Source organism: Tenrec ecaudatus, chromosome 18 (genome assembly GCF_050624435.1).
Source record: "Tenrec ecaudatus isolate mTenEca1 chromosome 18, mTenEca1.hap1, whole genome shotgun sequence".
Lineage (NCBI taxonomy): Eukaryota > Metazoa > Chordata > Mammalia > Afrosoricida > Tenrecidae > Tenrec > Tenrec ecaudatus.
This window is the reverse complement of record NC_134547.1, coordinates 32,174,584-32,196,546: the sequence shown is the minus strand read 5'-3', so window position 1 is coordinate 32,196,546 and position 21,963 is coordinate 32,174,584. Positions and strand designations below refer to the sequence as shown.

General features: G+C 53.5%; 1 protein-coding gene across 1 annotated transcript in view; it reads left to right on the top strand.

The window, feature by feature from the left end:
* Positions 1-877: 877 nt before the first annotated feature.
* Positions 878-21,963, top strand: part of ZNF536 (zinc finger protein 536) — a 271,710-nt gene continuing 250,624 nt past the window's right edge. Inside the window, exon 1 of the mRNA XM_075537372.1 lies at positions 878-3,047. Within this exon, the coding sequence (XP_075393487.1) occupies positions 878-3,047 (2,170 nt within the window). The remainder of the gene's footprint in view (positions 3,048-21,963) is intronic.

Here is a 21,963-nt window from a genome sequence, read left to right as displayed (position 1 = left end):
GGGCACAGTTACCAAATGACAAAATAACAGTGTCGCGTAACACAAGGGTTAACTCTTAATCTCAGAGGTTTGCAAAGCCGCTCCTCGCAGTCTCCTTAAAATTTAATATACCTCGTTAATGCTTCCTTGCAAACACTGAAGGATTTTTATGATTATAATCATGTGTTACAGCACCTAGTACTGTTTCTAAGCAGCATACTAATCAGCTTAATGAGATATTACCGCACTTTTTGTTGACTAAAGCAAAATCCCTTTTATTGTTCGAAAGCCTGTCCTTTACTTTATTCCGCCCCCCCCAACATTATCTTGTTTTATTATGTACCAGTAAATATCATGCCATTGGATTTGTCTTTCTTCCGTTTCTTGGCCAAATCGCAAAATGATCTCTTTCATCTCAAAACCGGTGAATGTGTTGAATATTGTAAACGGGAAGGAAAGTTCCAGGCGGGAGCTTGCTTTGGTCTTGCAGTGGAAGCCATGCCGCTCTCAGGCAAAATTTAGGAGGTGCACCAACAGGTGGAGGTGCTGCGAGGGGGCGGGGCGGGGCTGGAGGGAAGTTAAACACGTAGACCCTTGAGTTGTTATTAGGTGTCCAACTTGGTAAAACATGAATAATTGAAATGAGAATGACTAATCGCGGTCTGTAAATAGAAAATACAAGGAAAACTATCTATCCCCCAAACAAATGGGAGGAGCACGGCCATATTGCATAATTGGCATTTAATAATTCATTTTTCATGATTGTTTGGGACGCTAATTCCTTAGCATCATGATGGGTGGGTAAGGCGTGAAGTGCATAGTCCCCTCCAGCCGAGGCTGTGGCCTCTCCTGAGCCCGGAGCCTGGCACCTCACTGACCTCTCTCTTTCCTTCCAGGGATGGAAGAAGCGAGCCTGTGCCTTGGCGTGTCCTCGGCGGTGCCCGAAGGCGAGCCCCGCCTGGGCGGCCCCATCCTCAATGGGCAGTATGCCATGAGTCAGAAGCTGCACCACATCACCTCGCAGCTCAGCCATGCCTTCCCCGAGCTGCACCCGCGCCCCAACGCTGAGGAGAAGACCCCCGCGCCCCTGGAGGAGAAGGCCCACGTCCCCATGAGCGGCCAGCCCATGGGCAGTCAGATGGCACTCTTGGCCAACCAGCTCGGCCGGGAGGTCGACACCAGCCTCAATGGGCGCGTGGACCTGCAGCAGTTCCTCAACGGGCAGAACCTGGGCATCATGTCCCAGATGAGTGACATCGAGGATGACGCGCGCAAGAACCGCAAGTACCCTTGCCCTCTGTGCGGCAAGCGCTTCCGCTTCAACAGCATCCTCTCCCTGCACATGCGCACCCACACGGGCGAGAAGCCCTTCAAGTGCCCCTACTGCGACCACCGGGCGGCGCAGAAGGGGAACCTCAAGATTCACCTGCGGACCCACAAGCTGGGCAACCTGGGCAAGGGGCGCGGGCGCGTGCGCGAGGAGAACCGCCTGCTTCACGAGCTGGAGGAGCGGGCCATCCTGCGGGACAAGCAGATGAAGAGCAGCCTGCTGCAACCCCGGCCGGACCTGAAGCCCCCGCTGCACGCCCAGCAGGCCCCCCTGGCCGCCTGCAACCTCGCCCTGCCGGCCAACCACAGTGCGCCCGACGTCGCCAACCCGGTGCCCTCGCCCAAGCCGGCCAGCGTGCAGGAGGACGTGGCGGCGCCCGCCGCCGGCTTCCGCTGCACCTTCTGCAAGGGCAAGTTCAAGAAGCGCGAGGAGCTAGACCGCCACATCCGCATCCTGCACAAGCCCTACAAGTGCACGCTGTGCGACTTCGCCGCCTCGCAGGAGGAGGAGCTCATCAGCCACGTGGAGAAGGCCCACATCACCGCCGAGTCGGCCCAGGGCCAGGGCCCCAACGGCGGCGGGGAGCAGGCGGCCAACGAGTTCCGCTGCGAGGTGTGCGGGCAGGTGTTCAGCCAGGCGTGGTTCCTGAAGGGCCACATGCGGAAGCACAAGGACTCCTTCGAGCACTGCTGCCAGATCTGCGGCCGGCGCTTCAAAGAGCCCTGGTTCCTGAAGAACCACATGAAGGTGCATCTCAACAAGCTCTCGGTGAAGAACAAGTCCCCCAGTGACCCTGAGGTGGCCGTGCCCATGGGCAGCATGGCCCAGGAGGCCCACGCCAACCTCTACTCCAGGTACCTCTCCTGCCTGCAGAGCGGCTTCGTGGCCCCGGACAAGGCCAGCCTCGGGGAGCCCGGCCAGCTCTTCGGCAAAGGGGAGCTGCCGGTGAAGGAGAAGGAGGCGCTGGGCAAGTTGCTGTCGCCCCTCTCCAGCATGGCCCACGGCGTCCCCGACGGGGACAAGCACTCCCTCCTGGGGTGCCTCAACCTCGTGCCCCCGCTGAAGTCCAGCTGCATCGAACGGCTGCAGGCGGCGGCCAAGGCAGCCGAGATGGACCCTGTGAACAGCTACCAGGCTTGGCAGCTCATGGCCAGGGGCATGGCCATGGAACATGGCTTCTTGTCTAAAGAGCATCCGCTCCAGCGCAGCCACGACGACACTTTGGCAAACGCCGGCGTGATGTTTGATAAGGAGAAGCGGGAGTACGTGCTAGTGGGAGCAGATGGCTCCAAGCAGAAAATGCCTGCTGATCTGGTTCCCAGCGCTAAAGTGGGCAATCAGAGAGACCTGCCAAATAAGCGCGACCCTTTAGAAGGCAGTCGGGATTTTTTGTCACACGGGCTGAACCAGACACTGGAGTACAGCCTGCAGGGACACGGCAATCTGAAGGAGAAGCCCACCGAGTGCCCTGACTGCGGCCGGGTCTTCCGCACCTACCACCAGGTGGTCGTGCACTCCCGAGTGCACAAGCGGGACCGCAAGGGGGACGAGGACGGGCTGCACGCCTGCCTGGACGAGAGGCGTGGCTCCGGCAGTGACCAGGAGTCCCAGTCGGTGAGCCGCTCCACCACACCAGGCTCTTCCAACATCACAGAGGAGAGCGGGGCCGGCGGTGGCCTCTCACAGCCCGGGAGTGCCCAGGAGGACAGCCCACACCCCTCCTCACCGTCCTCCTCAGGTAGGTAGGTGAGGAACATGACGGTGCCCCCCCCCAGGGGGAGGAGTGGAGTCAGGGGGTCCCCCCACCCCTGGCCGCCTGCTTCTGCACTCAGGGGCTTCGGCCTGGAAGGGCCTGCTGGCTCTTCGAAATCTGCTCTGAGGTCACATGGCTGGATGGGGCAGGAAGGTGGGCTGGCTGCTGGACAGCTCCCAGGCTGCTCTGCCCCTTTGGCATCTTGGTCTTCCTCAAGCAATGGCTCAGAGGAAAGGAAGTTGATCCTTTCTTCTTGTGGTTGGCGTGGCCAGGGACCCCTCTTCCCCATGGGGCATGGCCTGCTCCAAATGTGCAGCCACATTTGGTGCCAAGACCGCACCTGCTATCGCTCCGTCTGTGTCCCAGGACGGGCTTTGGACTCCACCCAAGGGGTGAATGTGCACGAGACCCTCACCATCTTTCCTGTAGAGCTCTTCCCCCAGCTCCCACACCCGGGCACCCTCCAGACACCAAACCTACCTCTTGCCTCCTTCCAACCCTACAACAAATGGCCCCACCTGTTGGGGCCTCCCCACCCCCAAGGGACACTTTCCACTGATGGGTTAGTCAAGCACTTATTGAGGTTTGAGATACAGATGAGCGGGCTGCCTGTCTTACATTTTAAATTGTGCTGCCTTACATGGGTAGCACAGTACTGGGGTTTAAAATAGCAGAGCCCGAAATCTGTCTTCAAAATGTCTGGGAAATGCTGAAGCTTCCTGGCCCAGAATGAGGTAAAAAAAAAAAATCCAAACACAAACCAAACACGCTAGCCTAAGATGGCTAAATTAAAATCACTCCCCAACAGCAGTAGGGACGGAGCTTATCTTCATCCATATTTCCAAGGCCTTGTCCTAATGGACGGTCAATTGAAAGTTCTATCTCTAGCCTTTTGTAAAGAAAACACCTTGCTAATACTGTAATCATTCTGCACCCTAACAACAGAGGAAATCATGCCATAACAAAACCCCCGTTACTAATGGCAACATTGATTTCTGCAATCAGCCATTAAGTCGAGCAAATGAGAGACAGTTTGAGGCACCTCAAGGCGCTGCACTGCCCACTGCTAAGGATGTGGCAGGCCGCCGTGGAGGGTCATTTTCCTTTCTTTTTATAAGTTTCTCTCTCTTTCTTCCCCTTCACGGTTGCAATGAATATTTTAGCATTGGAGGCAATTCACTCCTACAGCTATTAAGTATATACCCGTTTAGTTTTGTTGTTATTGTCATGCTTCAGTATACCCTTCTCCTAGGACAAAATTAATCTAAAAATAAAGCGTGAGGCTGCTGGCTTATTACAAACCGGTAAAGAATTGTTAAGACACATAAATCTGCCCCGCGCATTCCCGAGATTCCGAGAGCACGTAATGCCGCTGCTTAAATACCCATGAAACACAGAGGCCCCTGCTGCAGCCCTCGCCGTCTGGGCGATTTATGGCTGGTGAGACACTCTGGGAAGAGTTGACCCCCCGGGGGGCCAGTGCCCTGGAGGAGTGAGGCCACACTCAATGGAGTGCCTACCGCAGGGCAGGCAGGGACTCCAGGGAAGGGCCTGCGAGGTGCACTTTCTGATGGTGGGAGCACATGAGAGCGTGTCAAGTGCCAGGTGCCCACTGCCAGGCGGGCTCCCCGCCCCACTGCTTGGAGGCGGGAGACCTGGAAGGGGCAGGGAGCGGAGGGCACCGCTGCCCTCCTAAGTTCCTGGAGGGACATGGAGTTAACGTTGACAGATTTCCATCCCTCGCCCAGACCCGCTGAAAGGAAAAGGTCGCCGCAGAATGTTCTGACAACTGTTCTACTTCCTTAATGACGTGTTTACCGTGTTTTTCTCACCTTCTGGCCGAGTGATAGCCTCGCGCTATTCCTATCTTGGTTGCCCCCCGTATCTCCAAACACTCCGTGAAGGGCAAAGTAAAGGGGCTGGTGGGGGTGTGGGGGGGGGCACAATTTCCTGTTGCTTTAAAGAACCCACAGTGCTTGTGGCTCTGAAGAGAATGACCCGCGCAGTTGATCTTCACACGTCTATTTTCCTCACTGAAGTATTTTACAGTGGGGAATAACCGGTTCTTTCATTTTCTGCTGGCCTCCTTTGTCTTCTTCATATTCAAATGAGGACTCTTTTCATAATTTTAGGACTAAGTAGGGAAATGGACGCAAGAGCAGGGTGCAGCCCGATCGCGGCTGCCTGGGACGAGCTGCTCTCCTGGAACCAGGACCCTTCGCCAATCTCAGTCTTCCGTCCCATTCCTAACAAGGATGACTTGTACAAAGTGGCACGAAAATAAGCATTTAAATGAGAATCTTGGCACAATGGGTATTTTATTTTTACCTGTTAGAAAACCTGCAAGGGAAAGGGAGAAGCAGCAGAAGGGGAAAAAAGGCTGTAAGCCCTTAAGTAAAGAAAGAAGTACTTATTAAGGCTTCTATTAAGAAATAACCGCAAACCACCGTTTTACAAATTTCTTAGACTGCATAACAATGTCACAAAACTTAATTTGCATCGCTTGATTCTTTTTTGTTGTTGAAAACTGGGTCAGTAGGGCCTGAGAAACGATTTTTTCAGATCGTAACCAATGGATTCTTCTTTATAAATTGCTGCTCTTAACATGATAGTGGTGCTGAATTCATCATAAAAACCTTCTTTACAGAGCGCCTCTTAGAGCAGATCTCCAGAAGAAGGCTTACAATGAGTGGCAGCCCCGTCCTTTGTTATCTGATGGAAGTCTTTCCAAAGGCGGACTGGGAACGGAGTGGCTGTGTAAAAATGTCTTGCTCAGAGCGAGCCGAAGAAGGGGTCAAGTTTGCAATCAAACAGTTATTGCCGAGATGGGCGACTGTCACCGGCTAGGCTAATGTGGGCTGCAGCTGTTTGTTATGTGAGCAAAAGAATGTTTGAATCAGTGAGCATGTGAAAATGATCCCAGTGAACCAGAAAATGTGTTTGTTCTTTGGCTCTCCAAACGGCTGAGAACCAAGCTTAAGATCAACTGCGAAAACCAGAACCTTGGACAAATGGAGAGGTCAGATTTTCTCGCGGAACACGGACAGAACTAGTCAAACAGATCATTTCCCCTTTGTTTTATTTTGTGGTGGTGGTGGTATGCCTTACTAATAATTTCGCACCCTCAGAGATGCTATGTCTGCTTCCGTGGACAGTTCAAAGGGACACTATTTGGGAAGAGGCAGCTGATAAATTTCACTCTCTTTGTGACATTTCGGAGGGAGGCGGAGTGGGGGCCCCAAGGCGTCCCTGGCTCTGGCTTGCAGTCTGCGCCTGGGTCCTGCCTTTGCTCTTGAGCCAGACAACCACCGAAGTTCTGTTTCTTCCGATTTTGCTTTGGAAAACCATGCTCGGAATAATTAAAACTTAATGTACTAAGAAACGATACTGTTCATTATATCCAACAGGGCAGTTACCTTCTGCATTCCCCATAATTTGGGAGTGGGGATAATTGAAGTCTTGACGATGGGAAAGGGGTAATTGAATGTGTTGACCCTCTGTTCATTAAATAAAGTCAACTAAGTTACATGATCAATGGAAAGCCAGGGAGAGAGGCAAAGACGAAAACATTGTTAACCCCTACTCCGGCTGGTATAATATTTTGAGACGGGCCAGGATTATTTGATCAGCTGGCCTGGAAGCCTCACGGGGTCTGCTTTTGTTGCCGGAGCTAGATTCCTGGAATGCTGGGTCTCCGTCCTGGGTGGGGCCACTGACCATGGCAGTCAGGCCCTGTTCCCAGGCCTCCTCGCCTGCCTGCATTGCCACGAGGTGGACAGTGATATGATAGCGTCTCTTTCTTTCCCACCTCTTTTTCTCCTGTGGCTCCCTGCCCTACCCCCACTTGTGCTTACTCCTGCCTGCTCCACACAAACAAATCCAGGTTTCCAAAAGAAAGGGGTGGGGCTCGGGGGTGGGGGGATGGGGGTAGGGGACAAAAAGTAAGAGAGAAAAAAATTAAGTCTGAGGATTAAGATCTTCTTCTTCTTCTTTTTTTTTGCTTGTGCATTCCAATTGTTCTTAAAATATTTGGCAATGTCAATTAGTAACTGAGCAGAGTTAGCTGATGAACACAATTTTCCAGTAGACTGAACACCCTATTGTTGCCGAGCGAACAGCAGATTTCTGAGGTCATTATCATTCGCTGGCTGCTTGGCCCAGCTGCTTCCTGCTACAGAAGCCAAACTTTATACTGGAGCTCGGGGATGGCGGGCAGCAACAGGGGGCTGGGAGGGAGAGGGGGGCTGGCTGCACAGAGAACCGAGGAAAGTGAAAGTTTCCAGGAGGCTCCAGGAGAGCTGCCCTCCGGATTCCTGCTGCAGCCTCTTCCTAGCCCCTGGCCACCTCCAGGCAGGTCAGGAGAAGGACCAGGGGGTGCCCCTGGGTTCATGGCCACTAATCCCTTTGCTGGGAAGAGTTTGGGAATACAATAATCCCATTTATAAATGCCTCACCCCCCACTCCCTCTTTAAACCCAATCTGAAAGCATGTTAGGGCTTCATTCAGAGAACCCTCCTTCCTTGTGAAGACCCTCACACAGTCCCACCCCCTGACCCAAGAGTGATTTCCCATAGATCATCGGATTTGGGACTGGCCCACTACTTTATTTTGCCTGGCATCGGAAGCAGGGCGTGATTTTTCAGAGGGACTCTCGGAGCCGATAACGCTTCCTGGTGAAGAAATCAAATAGCATCCTGGAAGCCTCTGCGCGGTCTGTGCCCACCGGCTTCTCCTGCTCTCTCTGCCCACCCCTCCTCCCTCCTCCTCCTCCCCTCCCCTCCCCACCCACCTAATTGGGGAGCTGTTTCACAGAGATGAAAAGCTGCACTTTTTTAAAGCTCAGCTGTTAAACCCAAGCGCCATATGCAGTCCTCCAGTCCCCGACGTGGAAGTGTGTGCAGGCGGCCGCTGCCGTGTTTGGTGGGAGATTTACAGAAGCTCGGTGTGGGTGTGTCAAAGCTGTGCCCAGGCAGACGCTGGCCAGGGCCCTTCCCGGGAGCCCCAGCAGCTGCCCGCCTAGACATGGATGCCACAGGAACAGGGGCTCCCTCCACTCAGGGCAGTGGGCAGAGGTGCAGGTGGAAGGGACTCTGGATGCCAGTTACCTGTGGGGTACAGGGGACCAGACGACAGCTCTACCTCTACCAGGTCTTCTCCCTCCTCTGCTGGGAGCAGGGCTCCTGCCCGTAGCTCCTGTTGATAAATTTGGGGAACTGCAGTATCTTGTGTTGTGTTTGGGACAATTTGGGGGGACAGCACTGAGCTCTGGGCATTTGCTGACCTTTAGCATGTGGCTAGCCAGGGCACTTCCATGGCACTGCCACATGGCATCTCTGGGGGACAGAGAATGTGCTGACCCCGAGAGTCCTCAGCTTGGGAGTATGGCCCACAAGTGGGGCGGGGAGGCTACAATTCCAGAAACACAGCCTCCTGTTAGCTCCAGTCCATGGCCAGGGCCCCTCTGCAGTCCTGACTTCAGGGTGGGTGTTGTGTGGCCAGTGTCCCCCTGCTTCTCTCCAGGATGCTGCATGGAGATTCTGGGAAACCTGGAGCGCTTCACTTCTAAGTGCGAGCTAACCTGCTGCCCGAGGAGCGAGCATTCATTTAAGTCTAAATTTAATGATAATCAGGAAAATACTGATTAGCTAAGACAGGTTACAATGAGGCAAAGTATTAAGCAGTTGATTTTCAAAATAAAGCATGAAGTATCAGCCACCGCGGGGTGGTTCCCATTAGCTCACATGGGAGGCCCCTTGGGGCTCCGGCCCCAGCTCCCGCTTTGGGCAATGTTTGGCCCCTACTCATGGGGTGTGAGCAGGAATTAGCAGTCTGCTTTGCAAATAGCCACAGCATGACCTCTGTTCCAGGGTTTGGTCAGACACTGGTATCATGAGCTGCCAGGGGTCGCCTTTCACTAGCTCACTCACTGTGCCGCCTGGGAGGTGGGCACTCAGGCCCACTGGGTCGGCACTAGAGTCTGGGTGGTGCCAGTGGGTTGTGCTCGGTGGACAGTTTGAGCCCACTGAGCCACTCGGTGGACGAAAGGCCTGGGGAACTGTTTTCGTGAAGATTCCAGCCAAGGGAGTCGGGCTGCTCTGTCAGGCCCGGGGGGCCATGAGTCAGGATATGTTGATGGCCATGTCCTTGTTGGGTTTTAGATGGGCCGCTTTTTCGTGACCCCTTTCTGGCGAGGGGAAGCCTGGTGCCCGGGAAGAGTAAGGCATCAAAGGTGCTCCTGTCTGATGCCCACCAGGGATTCCTGACTGCCCTCCTCTGGAAGATGGTTCTGGGGGTCTCAGGATCAGTGGGGCTTGGGGCAAGATAGCATGCCAACAGGAGGCTTCTGCACTCCCTCTGTGCCCCTGGCCCTTGAGTTTTCACTAGATTATTGGGGAGACAGAGGGGTCCTTGGAATTCCTGAGCAGGGGAGGGGCTGAGGGATGCACTGGAGGAGAGTGGGGTGCAGAGCACGCCTCACTGCCTGTGCAGGCATAGTCAGAGCCAGCAGTGAGTGAGACCCTCTAGCCATAGAGCTGGTGTGCAGGGTTGACAGTGGGTGGTGAGCACCTGCTGAGAGCTGGAGATTAGATTGTTGCAGGCTTCCTAAATCCAGGATGACTGGGCTAGACACCATGCTGCCTACCACCCTTGGGCCTGCCTGCTGCCCTTCTGGATGCCTCTCTCTCTCCTCCATCGACATCCGACTGGCTCATCCCTCCACCCTTCTTGGTGGGATGGCAAGTTCAGGAGGAGGGCTCCTCAGGCTGGCTGATGAGGCGCCTTTGGGGTAGCTGGCTCTCCAGGAGAAGTGTGGGGCAGAGGGGCAGGCAGGTGGTGGGGTGGGGGTGGGGACTATGATCTCTCGGGGAAGCATGCGTCACAGAAGCTGGGGGATGCAGGGGTCCCTCACGTCTTGCCTGGCAGGATGGGACGATGGCAACATTTACTTAAGCTGTGGAGTTTGGCACGGCTGCTTCCAGGCACCATCTGGAAAGCCCCTCTCAGCAAGCCATGGGCCTTCCCCAAAGGCATCTGGGGGTGGTTTGGGGCAGTGTGGTGGGGCTTTGCTCTCAGGCACCTTGGCACCTGAGCAGGCCTGGCCGACCTCCGAGAGGCATGCAGCTCAGACAGGCCCTGGTTGGTGTGCATGCAGGGGTCCCTCTGTCTGCGCCTCCCTCAGGCCAGGCCAAACAGAAGCAGCCTTCTTTGTCCAGCCTAAACTCTGTTTCCTGGGGTTGTACTTCTTCCTGCCTGTTTTGTCTTGTACTCACTTACTGTTTCCATCTAAGTCCTCGTGTGTCAGGGATGTGGTGGTGTGGAGCCAGCCCAGACTGTCCCAGAGGGTTAGTGACACAGCCCAGGACCATCAGGGCTGAGGACAGAACACCGTGCTGTCTTCAAAAGGGACTAGCCAGGCCGACATGGAGCCTGGCAGCTGCAGCGCTAAGCACGAAGATTTGCCACTATCCTTTCCCTGATCCGCATCTTCAAAAAAACTCTTCAAGTCCCCAAACACTGCATGTCTGAACACCCTCTGCCACTCCCTGAGGGGTGGGCCCGGGCAAGAGGCAGGGGCCGCCTTCCAAGTGAAATCCGCGCCTTCCGGTGTTGATTCCCACACGGAAAAGTTGTCCAGGGCTTAGCTTCTCGTGGGCCCCATTTCTTGGTTCCTACAGGCTGGGGGTTTCTGTGTGACATGTGGCATGTGTCTGGGAGAAGTGGTGTCTTGGCTATCTCCCACTCCCACCCCCACCCAGGCCTCTGCTTTGGAGTGCCCAGCAGGCTGCTGATTTGGGTGGTTGCATGACAAGGAGGGTGGTGGGTGGGCTTGGCTTTTAGTACCTGGTCACTTGCTTCCAGAGGATGGTGTCACTTCTCAGCTTTGCATCCACCTTTGGGCAAGCTTTCTGTGGTTGGCTCTGTGTCTTGGACATTGTGTAGTGGAGTCAGGCCTTGCTCCACCCTCCCTCTCCCCTGCAGAGGCGCTTGTTGGGCAGCATTGAGGGGGCCCTTTGTCTGATCTACCTCCTAATGCTGCCTGATACACCCTGGAACTTGTCTCCCCATGATCCTCTCCTGCCTTCGTGGAAGGGATGTCAACTCCGAACTGGCTGCCTGCCCTGGGTTTCGGACACTCTCGGCCTCTCCAGTCATCTTGAGAGGCATTCTGGACAGTGTCCAATGCGCTTCTGTTTAGCTCAGCCCAAGACGCATGCAACGGGGGTCTCCTTGAGGACCAGGCCCAATGAATGCTTCCCCATGTTGCTAAATGCAGTTTGCAAAATTCATTGCTACAATTGGTGTTGCATTTGTTTAGTACCACCTCTGCGATCCCTTCTTGGAGCTGCTGTGTGAGTTAAAATACTATCAGTTGAGGGGAGCGCCCGGGTCAGAGCCAATCCTAGGTGGGGCCTAACCAGCTTCACAGTGCCCTTCACTGCTGACACTCACCCCTGCCCTCCCCCCTAGTCCACTTGGTCCCCTCCTCCAAGACCGTCATTTCCCGTTTCCCAACTTTGCTGTTTTATTTTCTTTCTTTTCATACTTGGAAGGTATGCAGCGAGTGAAAATAAAATAACTGTAACATCGTGTAAGGGAGATTTAGAAGGCTTGTGGCAGAGACAAATGAAATTTCCCCGATGAATTTCTGAAGTCCCCTGGTGTGCCCACTGTGCACGCCCAGGAGGTGCAGTGGGGAAGCACTGTGCTGCCAACCAGAATGTCGCCAGTCTGTCAGCGGTAGCAAGAGGTGGCAGTGTGCTTCCAGAAAGATTCCAGCCTCAGCAACCCCCTGGGTTACTCTGCTCCTTGTGACTGGGTCTCTGTGAGTCCAGACCAACTCGATGAAAACTTCATAGGCATCGCTAACCACCTCAAGAGCAGGAGCCATTGGGCTGGGGAATCAAGGTCACAGTCTCGGGCATACCACGGTCCGTGAGCGTAACATAGTTCACAAAGAGAACGGGCTACATCCTACCTCCTACTGAGCTCAGTGAGGCCTTCCAAGCTTGTGAGTAGCCATCTCTGGTGTAACTTCTGGTGTCTCCACATTTGGAGGGAAGAAGAGGAAGGGCAACCTAAAGACAGGTGGAAACAGTGAGTCCAGTGAGCTACAAACCATGTAAACACCAGTCTCCACACCCCAGAGGCCAGAAGCACTAGATGGTGCCCCGCTACCAACCACCAAATGCTCAGAAGGATCCCGTTAGAAGACAGTCTGGGCCATACCTCATATTCTGGATAGAATAGGAGGAAAGTGCAGAACAAAAACTCAAAATTGTGGAAGAGACCAGGTCAGACAGGGATTGGTGGGACCTCCCAGGGCCATAACCCTTAGTCATTTTTCAGGCGTAGAACTGAAATCACCCCTGTGTTTAACAACCAAACCACTCAAAGATAAGCAGATATGTGGTGGAGATGGTGAGGATAACCACAGTTTAACTTAGTGCATAGATCACACCTAAGCAAACAAAACCCGGCAGCCAATGAAGTGACGTCGATTCAAGAAGGGCTCCTATGGGTCAGAGGAGACTGCGCTCCATCAGGTTGCCCAAGGTGGATTTTTCAGAAGCGGATCATCAGGCCTTTCTGCTGAAGCACCTCTGGGTGGTTTCAAATCTCCAACCTTTCAGTCAGCAGCCACTATAACACCATAAAGGCACATTTCCAAGCTGTTTCTTACTCTGCATATATGATTAGACATGTCAGTGAAATCTGTCCTATTGTTTAAAAAAATTATATATTCTATACAAGGGTGAGGCATTTTCGTTTCTGTGAGGAGCTAGCTCATAAATATTCTAGGCTTCACCTGACAGGCCATCTCTGTCATTACTGTTAAATCTCTGTCATAAACAAAAGGGTACGATGGTATTTCAATAAAACGTCACTATTTGCTGATTTATTTCCTAGGAGGTAGTCACAGTTAAACTTTCTTATAACATGTTAGCATCATGCATGTAAGCCATATTTTGAAGAACACTTAGGAATATTGGGAAGAATACTTAGGAATAATAAAATTATTGCTACAAAACCTTGGGAACTTTTATTAATCCAGATTTTGAAAGCACGCAGCTGCTGTTCTTTCACATGGCTTCCACCTTGATCTAGACACTTCTGAAGGTGGCATCCCGTCTCTCGAACCCTTCCGTGTTCCCCAGGGAAACAGGGCAGTTCTGGCATCCTCGAGGGTCTCAAGTCCCAGTCCCTTTCCATGCTCTTTAGGTTTGGGGACAGAAAGACTGACTGAAGGAGCAAGGCTTGGGCTGCTGGGTGGACGGGCGACGGGGTGGAGTTTCCCACAGCTGCTCACAGCACAGCGCTGCCTTGTCCTGAAGAACGAGCCGGTGCGGTGTCAGCGCAGAAAAGAGACAAACGGTCCCCGGTGCCATGCTCCTCAGCTTTTGCTCAACCAATGGAGTTTATGGTTTTCTGAAAAGTTCTGTAACTGAGCCTCCTGGTCGACTTGTGTCCTTGGAGAATCTGGATCAAGATGAGCCCTTGGGAACCTCAAAGCCCACTTCCAGAAGCTGCTTGGTTAACGCCTGTGCTTGATTTGACCTGGCCCAGCAGATCCCTTCCAAAGCCACTGTCTTGATTGGACCTTCTTTTTGAAGGTGTCCCAACAAGACAAGGCCAAGTGCCTTACTGAGAGAACTTGTCTGCAGCCATCCACTGACCGCCGAGACTTGTTTACACGTGCTTTGTTTAGAATGAACCTGTGCAAGGATGAACTCAAATCCTGGCAGCATCATTTCTTCACTTGCCCTAAAACAGTACAGGGAAGCAAAGGGAAAAGAAATATCATTGAGCCCATGTCCTGCTCTTGGAGAGCACCGCTGCAAAGACTACGGTGCGCCCGACCCAAGCCATAGGGCTCTCCTTTGTCTTCTACATGTGTGGAAGTCGGACAGTCGATGAGGAAGACCGTGGAAGGTGGACTGCGTTTGAATGGTGATGCTGGTGGAGGATACTGAAGAATGCCCGGGCCCCCAGAAGAACAGACCAATCTGTCTTGGAAAAAGTCGGAGAGGCGGGAAGCGTGGTGGTTATGCTGCGGGCCCTAGAGCTGGGCCTCAGCAACCACGTGTCCCAGCCCCTCCGTTGTCCAAACGGAACCGAAGGGGACACCGTCCGTCTCTATATGGAGCGCTGGACGCTGCTTCCAGCATGAGTAGTGCTCGATAAAAGTGCCCTGTCATTATGACTGTCTCTGCACTGTCCTGTCCATCGAGTCGACCACCTGGCTGGCTGGCTGGGAGTTACATAGCATTAAGAGCAATTCTCACTGAATTCGATTGCCCATGTGTCCAGTGAAATGGTGGGGTCTGCTGGTGCTTATCATGCTATTGAAGGTGGGCGATGGTTTGGGGGGGTCTAACTAAGGTTTTCTGGGTGTCCACCCTCTCCCCTACCTTCATGTGGAGTCAGTCTTATGCAGCTCTGTCTCTGCCCGCTTTGCCTTCAGACTTTATCTCCACACATGGGTCCCACTTAAAACACTCTATCAAAGACTGTGAGCATAAGGCCCAGAGGTTCATGTGACTGGAGGGTCTGGAGTCTGCTTGACTCGCTGAAGCGGACTGAGCGACTAAACTGATTTTCCCAAGGACGCCTCCCAGTAGCAGATAGGCTGCCAGCTCATACCTCACATGCCCATCCCTCTTAACAGGGCACATTCCCCGAGAGGCCCAGCAACTAGAGACTTCCTGTCCTTCTAGTAGGTCTTGCTGTACTTTTATGCCCATCCCTGAACCAGTCAGTCTCTGTTACCAGGAAGCTGAGTCTATTAAACATGAGCGATTTTTACAGCCCAACCAAACTCAAACTCCCTACCTTCCCATGGATGCTGACGCCCAGGGACCCTTTAGGGCAGAGTACAACTGCCCCTGGGGGTTTCTGAGGCAAACTCTTTACTGGAATAGAAAACCCCTTCTTTCTCCCACAGAACCGCTGGTGGAGTTGAACTGCTGACTTTGCAGTTAGCAGTCCAACATATAGCCCTCTATGCCACCAGAGGTCCAGTCACGGTGCTGAAGGAACAGGGAGCTCTCCGAGAGATTCAGATGGGGAGGCCTGGTGGCGAGCATGCCACATGGTGCTGGTCCACACTCCACAGCACTCAGGTTCTGGCAGGAACAGAAGCAGCTGCCCTCTTGGGCAGGCATCCTGAGATGTCCCAGCGTCCTTGAGGAAAGCTGCCTCAGAAGGTTTGTCCCCACTGGTGTTTCCAGGACCAGAGCTAGGACTGTGCTCCTTGGGAAGGATAGTTCCTTGGTTCCATTCCCATGCCCACCCATGCCCATGCCTGTCCCTCCTCCTCCTCCTGAACTCTGGAGCCTCAGTTCAACCAAACTACGCCAACCACCATGCCTTCCTACCACAGGGAGAGACAATGAGACTCTCTGCCCTTGAAGAACAGACAGTCTAACTTTGGGGACAGGCCCTGGTCACAGCAGCTACCTCTGTTGCCCCCTTCGCTGATACAAACACTGGGAGTGCCCCAGAGTGAATGCCTCTTAGTGGGAAAAGACAGCGTGAGTTGTTGAGGGTCCCCATCTGAGGGACCAGGTGTAGGAGTGTGCTGGCTCTTGGGCTGAGCCCACGGGCCTTACGGCTATGACGGAGCTGGCTTCCTGGCTGTCGGGGCAGGAAGAGAAGGGTTCATCTGGAGAAGTTGTCATCAGATGTGTAAACTGAGGGATGGAGAGGTAGGTGGTATTGAGTCACAAATTTTGGGAGCTGCAGAGTTGAGAGCCCATTCCACAGTGGAGTCACCTCTTGCCTTAGCCCTCCACCTTTGGGCTGTGCTGGGAATGGGGTGTGACTGTAGGAGGCAGGAATCCGGTTCTCCGGGCTCAGCTTCCACTGATATAGACTAGCTCCTGGTGGAAAAGGCTGAGGTGGAGATGAGAAGACCACTTCCCGCTTCTTGTATCCGTGGGGCTGCCCTCACCACTCTGTTGAAATAGACGTGGGGAGGTGGATACCAAGACTCACTGAACTTTCCTGGGATGCTACTGGAGCCCCCTCCCAGCTCCGTGCTTAGACAGGAAGCGATCCTCCAAAGGGAGGGCTGCAAGTATCCCTGGCCCCAAGCCCCTGCTTAAGGTCACATTCACAGCAGGTCGAGTGGCCCCGAAGGGTCCCGAGTTTCCCAAATGGGATAGAATGGAAGGGGGGCTATCCCCTTTGGGGTCACAGGTCCAGTCCCTGGGGACCTGAACCTCTACCTACATGGGCTTGCTGGAGCCTCAGTTTCCCCAGCCTCTCCCAGTGCTGTGGTTCTCTGAAGGCATCGTCTCTATTGCAGCCCGGGGTCGGCGGTGGCCTGGGTGCGGGCGGTGGCCCAGGTGCAGGGCCTTCCTGGTCAGGGCTGTCCTGAGAATGCACTTGGCTCCCCTCCCTGTACTCCCTGCTATTTTCAGACCAGACCAGAGGAGGGGAAAGAGGCAAAGGAGGTATGTAATCCTTCTGCCTGATGGCAGTCCTCTGAGGTGTAAATTAGGAGGGAAGCTCCCTCCTGGGGAAGCCGTCCAGAGGAGAGGCTGCCTCTTCCTTTGTTGTCTTGCTTCTTGGCACTGAAGGTGGACAGAGCAGCTACTTGTCACCAGCCACAGGAAGCAGAGTGCTCAGGCTGTCACCATGCCCCAGTCCCACCTCGGAAGCTCCTTGAAGAAAGGGCCCGCCTCTCAGGACGCTGCTGCCCTCGTGGGTGGGGAGTGGAGGTTCTAGAACATACTTCCTTGTTTCTGGCTCTGTGTATTGGAGTTCACGTGTGTGTGTGTGTGTGTGTGTGTGTATACGTGTGTGTGGTCAGCAACCGTCTGTGTCTAACAGGACAGGTTGTCGTCTGGCCCTGCATCCTTCTCACAATTGCCAGCAGTTGTAGGCCATCGTGAGGGGCCGGAGCTGCTCCTCTCAGCAGTGGTCTCACTGTCTCCTCTACACAGCAAGTCAGATACTGCTCTGTTGTGATCCACAAGCTTGTCATGGGCTGATTTTGGAGTGTGGACTGCCAGACCTTTCTTCCTAGTCTATCTTAATCAAGAAGCTCTGCCCAAACCTGTCTACCATAGAAAGACCTGTTGGTATTTGAAATTAAAACAAAAAAACCCAAAAGAACCCCAAACTTAATGCCGTTGATACTATGCCGACTCATAAGGACCCTATAAGGCAGAGTCGAACTGCCTCAGTAGGTTTCTGAGACCCTGGGAGCAGAAAACCCTGTCCTTCTGCAGAGAAGAGGCTGAAGGTTTGAACTACTGACCTTGTTGCAGTTAGCAGCCCAACATGTAACCGCTGTGCCACTGGGGCTTCTTGGTATGTGAAATCCCCATGATTGAAAACCAAAACCCAAACAACCTCAGTGTCATCAAGCCAAGTCCTGCTCTCACTAACCCTAGGGAGCAGCGTAGCACAAACTGCCTCTGTGGGTTTCTGAGACTGTAATTCTCCAGGGCAGGAGAAAGCCTCACCTCTTTCCCTTGGAGCTGCGGGTGGGTTCAAACTGCTGACTTTTCCACTGGAAGCCCAATGTATAACCACTATGCCACCATGGCTCGTTTGTAGCATCCAACAACACACAAGGCACCGCACAAACTGACACACAGGTGGTGGGTTGGTAGGTTGGTTGACTGTCGTTTTTAAGTGTGTGCTGTTGAGGACAGTGTAGCTTTGTGTCTGTGTTGGAGTATGTGCCTGTCTGGGGTACGTGGGTGTGGTACATGGGTTGACTATAGTTGTGTTAAGTGTGTTCACGAGGGTGTTCAGGTCAGGACAGATTAACCTGTGTGTATCGGTATGTATGTATGTTTATATGTATGTGTTTGATGGATGTTGGGGTATGTGTTGTGGAGAGAGGTCTGTGTGTTGGGAAGTAGGATGTTTCACCACTGGATAGGATGAGTGTTTTGTTTTTAACCCAAAATACCAGTTGTTTTGAGTCCAGTCTGACTGTAGCCACCCCTGTTTGTCAAAGAAGAGCTCTGCTGGTAGCTCATAGGGTTTCAGACGTTAATCGCCAGACCTTTCTTCTGAGATGCCTCGAGGTAGATTCCAGCTTCCAACCTTTTCATTTGCAGTTGTCAGTGTGGATTATTTGCACTGCCCAGGGACTCCCACGGATGGGTTTGACCTCACCCTTGCATGGTGGCCCTTCAGCCTTTCCTGCAGAGAGGGTAGAGTCTCTGAATCTAGCTAATGAGCACCTTGTCTGTCCTGTGGGCTCAGCTCTGGCTGAAGTTCTGGCTCCTGGGGTGGAAGTTGGCAAGTGCAGCAGGACCACTGCTGGGTCTTGCAGTCATTCCCTCTAGTCTCTCGCTCCTGTTGGAGGAAGCTGGGGTCTGAAGGTCTGAGGAGCCCAACCAAGGAGCCTATGTTCTGGACCCCCCCTCCTCCCACCGCCCATTCCAGGGTGGGTCCAGGTAATGAGGTGCCACGGCGTGCCATGGCTCTTTTAGCCATGGTCTCTGTCACTGGAGGCGTAGAGGACTCTGACTTGGGGATTGGCCAGTGTTCTCATTCTCTGCGTGTTCGAGCGAGCCCTCTCGGAAGCAGGAGCAGGAATTGTACACCATCCAGAAAAGCCATCCTGAGAGCACATGTGAAACCCTGCCTCAAGTGGCAGAGGCAGCTGGGGTGCCAGGGGCCACGGCACTGAGACCCTGAGACAGAGCAGAGGAGCATCTCCAAGACCAAGAGAGAGCAGTGGGCTACTCGCCTATGAGCCCAGGGAAGCTGAATACCTTCAGGCAAGAGGCTGGCTTGTAGATCTGGTGGGGCAGGGGCAGGGGCAGGGGCGGGGGTGCTTTAGGCAATTTTCAGCCCTAGCTTTGTCCCATTTGCCAGAGCAGGGCAGAAGCTCAGAACCAGAGAGAGAGGTGAGTGCAGGCCTCTTAGCATGTTAACCCCACAATGGAGAGTATGGATATCCATTCTGAGTGACCATTGCTGCGATTCTCAAACCTGGCCAGGACGCACGCGCAGTGCCCTGGGCAGGATGGTCACTGTCCACACTGGGTAAAGCAGGATGGAGGGTGTCCACTGGTCTGTGGCAGTCTGCCTTGGCTGGGGTGGCCTTGGGTTCTCCTTCTCCCCGCTGAAGCCAGAGAGGCCCAGAAGAGCTCCAGGAGATCAGGTGTTGCTTGGTCCTCAGCTGCGCTTTCTTGATGGTGCCTGGCACAATCACGGTGTACAGCAGGTGTGCGGGGAATGCTTGTTGACTTAGACAGAATTAACTGAGAGTCCCTCCCAGCACAGGACCAGCTCTCTGGGAGTCAGGTGGAAAGGTGATGAGTCCATCCTTCCCCCAAAGTCTCCCTAGTTGACAAAGAACCCCACTGCCTGGTACCTGAGCGCTGGGCCTGATGCAGAGCCGTGGGATGTGCTGAGCTGATCAGGCCAGCCTCTGCTGGGGAGGGCCGAGCCCTGTGTGTCTGGGAGGGTGGGACCCAGGGCCGGGGAGCGTGGCTCTGGATGCAAACTCTCTAGAAGAGAGGTACCTGAGTCTGCACACAGTGCCACCTCCTAGCTGCCTCCTCACAGAGCCGAGCGCTTCCAAAGGAAAATGTCAGGGGGAGTGCGTGGCAGGTCAGGGCAGCCATGAAGTTGATGAATGGCTTCCTTGAAACCACAGGGGGTAGCGAGTCTGCCTATCAGCTCTGTGCAGCTTCTGCCGCAAATCAGCGAAGCCAAGAGCCTCTGAGTCAGTTGTCTTCTTTCGAGTTCACGGTTCCCAAGCATGTTACATCTCCAGGAGCGGAGCCCCTGGCAGAGAGGCTGGGGCTGCAGTGGGGTGCGGGTGGAGGAAGCTGTGAGCGGGTGGAGGAGGAAGGTGCCCCCAGGGAAAGATCAGAGTCTTCCAGGGCTTGCGCCTCTTCCTGTTTCAGCTGTTTCTAGAGGAAAGCCAGGCCCCCTGGGCCAGAGGCAGGATCAGTGGTTGGCTCCTAAGTATTTGCTCCTTCGGGGATTTGGACCGAAGATTTTAGAAGCCCTGGTGAATACAGTACTCTGGAGGGCAGGAAGTGCCCTGTGAAGACAGGGGTGAAGATGGGAGTCTCCTATGGAGGCGGCTTTGGGGGCGTGGCTAGTAATGCTGTCCCAGGCATTTCGAGCAGTCATCTGAACAAGTTAGCTCAACTTCTTCCCTTGCATCGCCCAAGTCCTCTAGGATGTCCTTCAGCGCATGCAGAACAATCCCCCTCTCCCTCTGCTGAGGTCCTGTTACCCTCTCTCTGTCCTTGGTCACTCAGAGGAGAGCTCCTCATGACCTCTCCTCTGTGACCTCGGAAAGTTCTGTCTCACTTCCCCCACCTGCCCATTCGGACACCCCTCCCCGCTCTCCACGAGCATCCCTCCACTGGCTACTCTCGAAGCATGCTGTGTATCATGAATGTGAGCGCTGGGGAGGGGTGCAGGGGTGTCTTGTTCAGTGCCTTCCTGGCCTGCCGCTTCACTCACCTTACTCATTTCCTTGCCTCCTCTGAGTGTGTGCACGTGGGCACAGGGACAGGGTTTAGCTCAGTGCAGCCCCTGCCCATTGACTGAGCGAGTAGAGGTGGGGAAAATGGGCCACTGCCTTTGGCACCTCCCCCAGGGGAAGTGCTTTTTTTTTTTTAACAGTAATTCACTGTGTCTCAGGACCCGGGCTTTCCAGAAGGGTCTCTTTCTTCAGCTAAGTGTTCTGTGTTGGTGTATGGGATTGCAGGAGAGTCCCTGGAGCCGGGATGGGAGTGGATCCCTGGAAAGAGACCCCACACTTTGGGCCCCTGTGGGCAGGGGCGAGAAGGGAGGAGCAGGCTGTTCCTCTGGAGAAGGGCAGGGCTTTTCACTCTAATACAGTTTCAGAAACTCGGAGGGGCAGCTCTAACCCATCCTATAGGGCTGCTACGAGCCAGCATCCACTACATGGCAGGACATTTAAAGTGGACCAGGGATATATGTAAGCGTTAAATAAAGGGATGACATTTGAGCTTCCCTTCCACTTAATCATAAGCCCTAATATAAGAATAATTAGTTCTTACAACGTGACTCTGCGTATGTTTACATTCGGACAACATGCTTACAACATGACTCTGCTCATTGTTCTTGCCCTCATCAGGTGATCGCTGATGCTACAGCACAGTGTGGTGAAGAAATCAGATGGTGCCCAGCTATTAGAAAGAATAGTATCAGGGATCTTAAGGGCTTTCCTTAAAAACAAGCAGCCATCTAAGTGAGGCGTCACCTAAGTCCACAGGGAAGGAGTGCATCAACCCCGCTGATCCACAGATTGCAAATTATAAAATCAAAGATGAGAGGAGGGAATTGGATTCAAGTACATGGTTGCAGAAGGGTATGGATAACAGTGAAAGCCCCAAATCCATTCATTCTCAGAGTCCTCATGCAAATTAAGCCCCTCCATTGAACTCCCCGCGACCATTGGCCAGCCATGCCCTCAGAGTGCACTGGGAAGCAGATTACTGCAGCAGACAGACTTAGGTTGAAATTGAACAAACTATCCCTTTGTTTTCCTTTTTGACCAATTTCTAATTTGTTCTAGTTTCTATTCTGCTGTCTTTTAGAGTGAGGCTGTTCTGCATTTTGTGTTGTTGTCGTTTTCATGATTTTCTTTGAGACCCAGGATAGGTAATACATAGAGACAGTAACTAGATTCCGTCCATGTGGCTATGGCAGGGGAGGGGAGGAGGTGACCGAGAGCGAGTAATAATGGGTATAAAAATGAAGAAAATATCCTCAAATTGATTGTGGTGAGAACTGCACAGCTCTTTCTGATATATTTAAATCATTGAATTGTATGGTATATGAATTATATGCCAATAAATCTGTTAACAACATTTTTAGATAAGGGGACAGTGTGATCCCCATACCTTGAATCTGATGCTAATGGGACTTGAGCACAGAG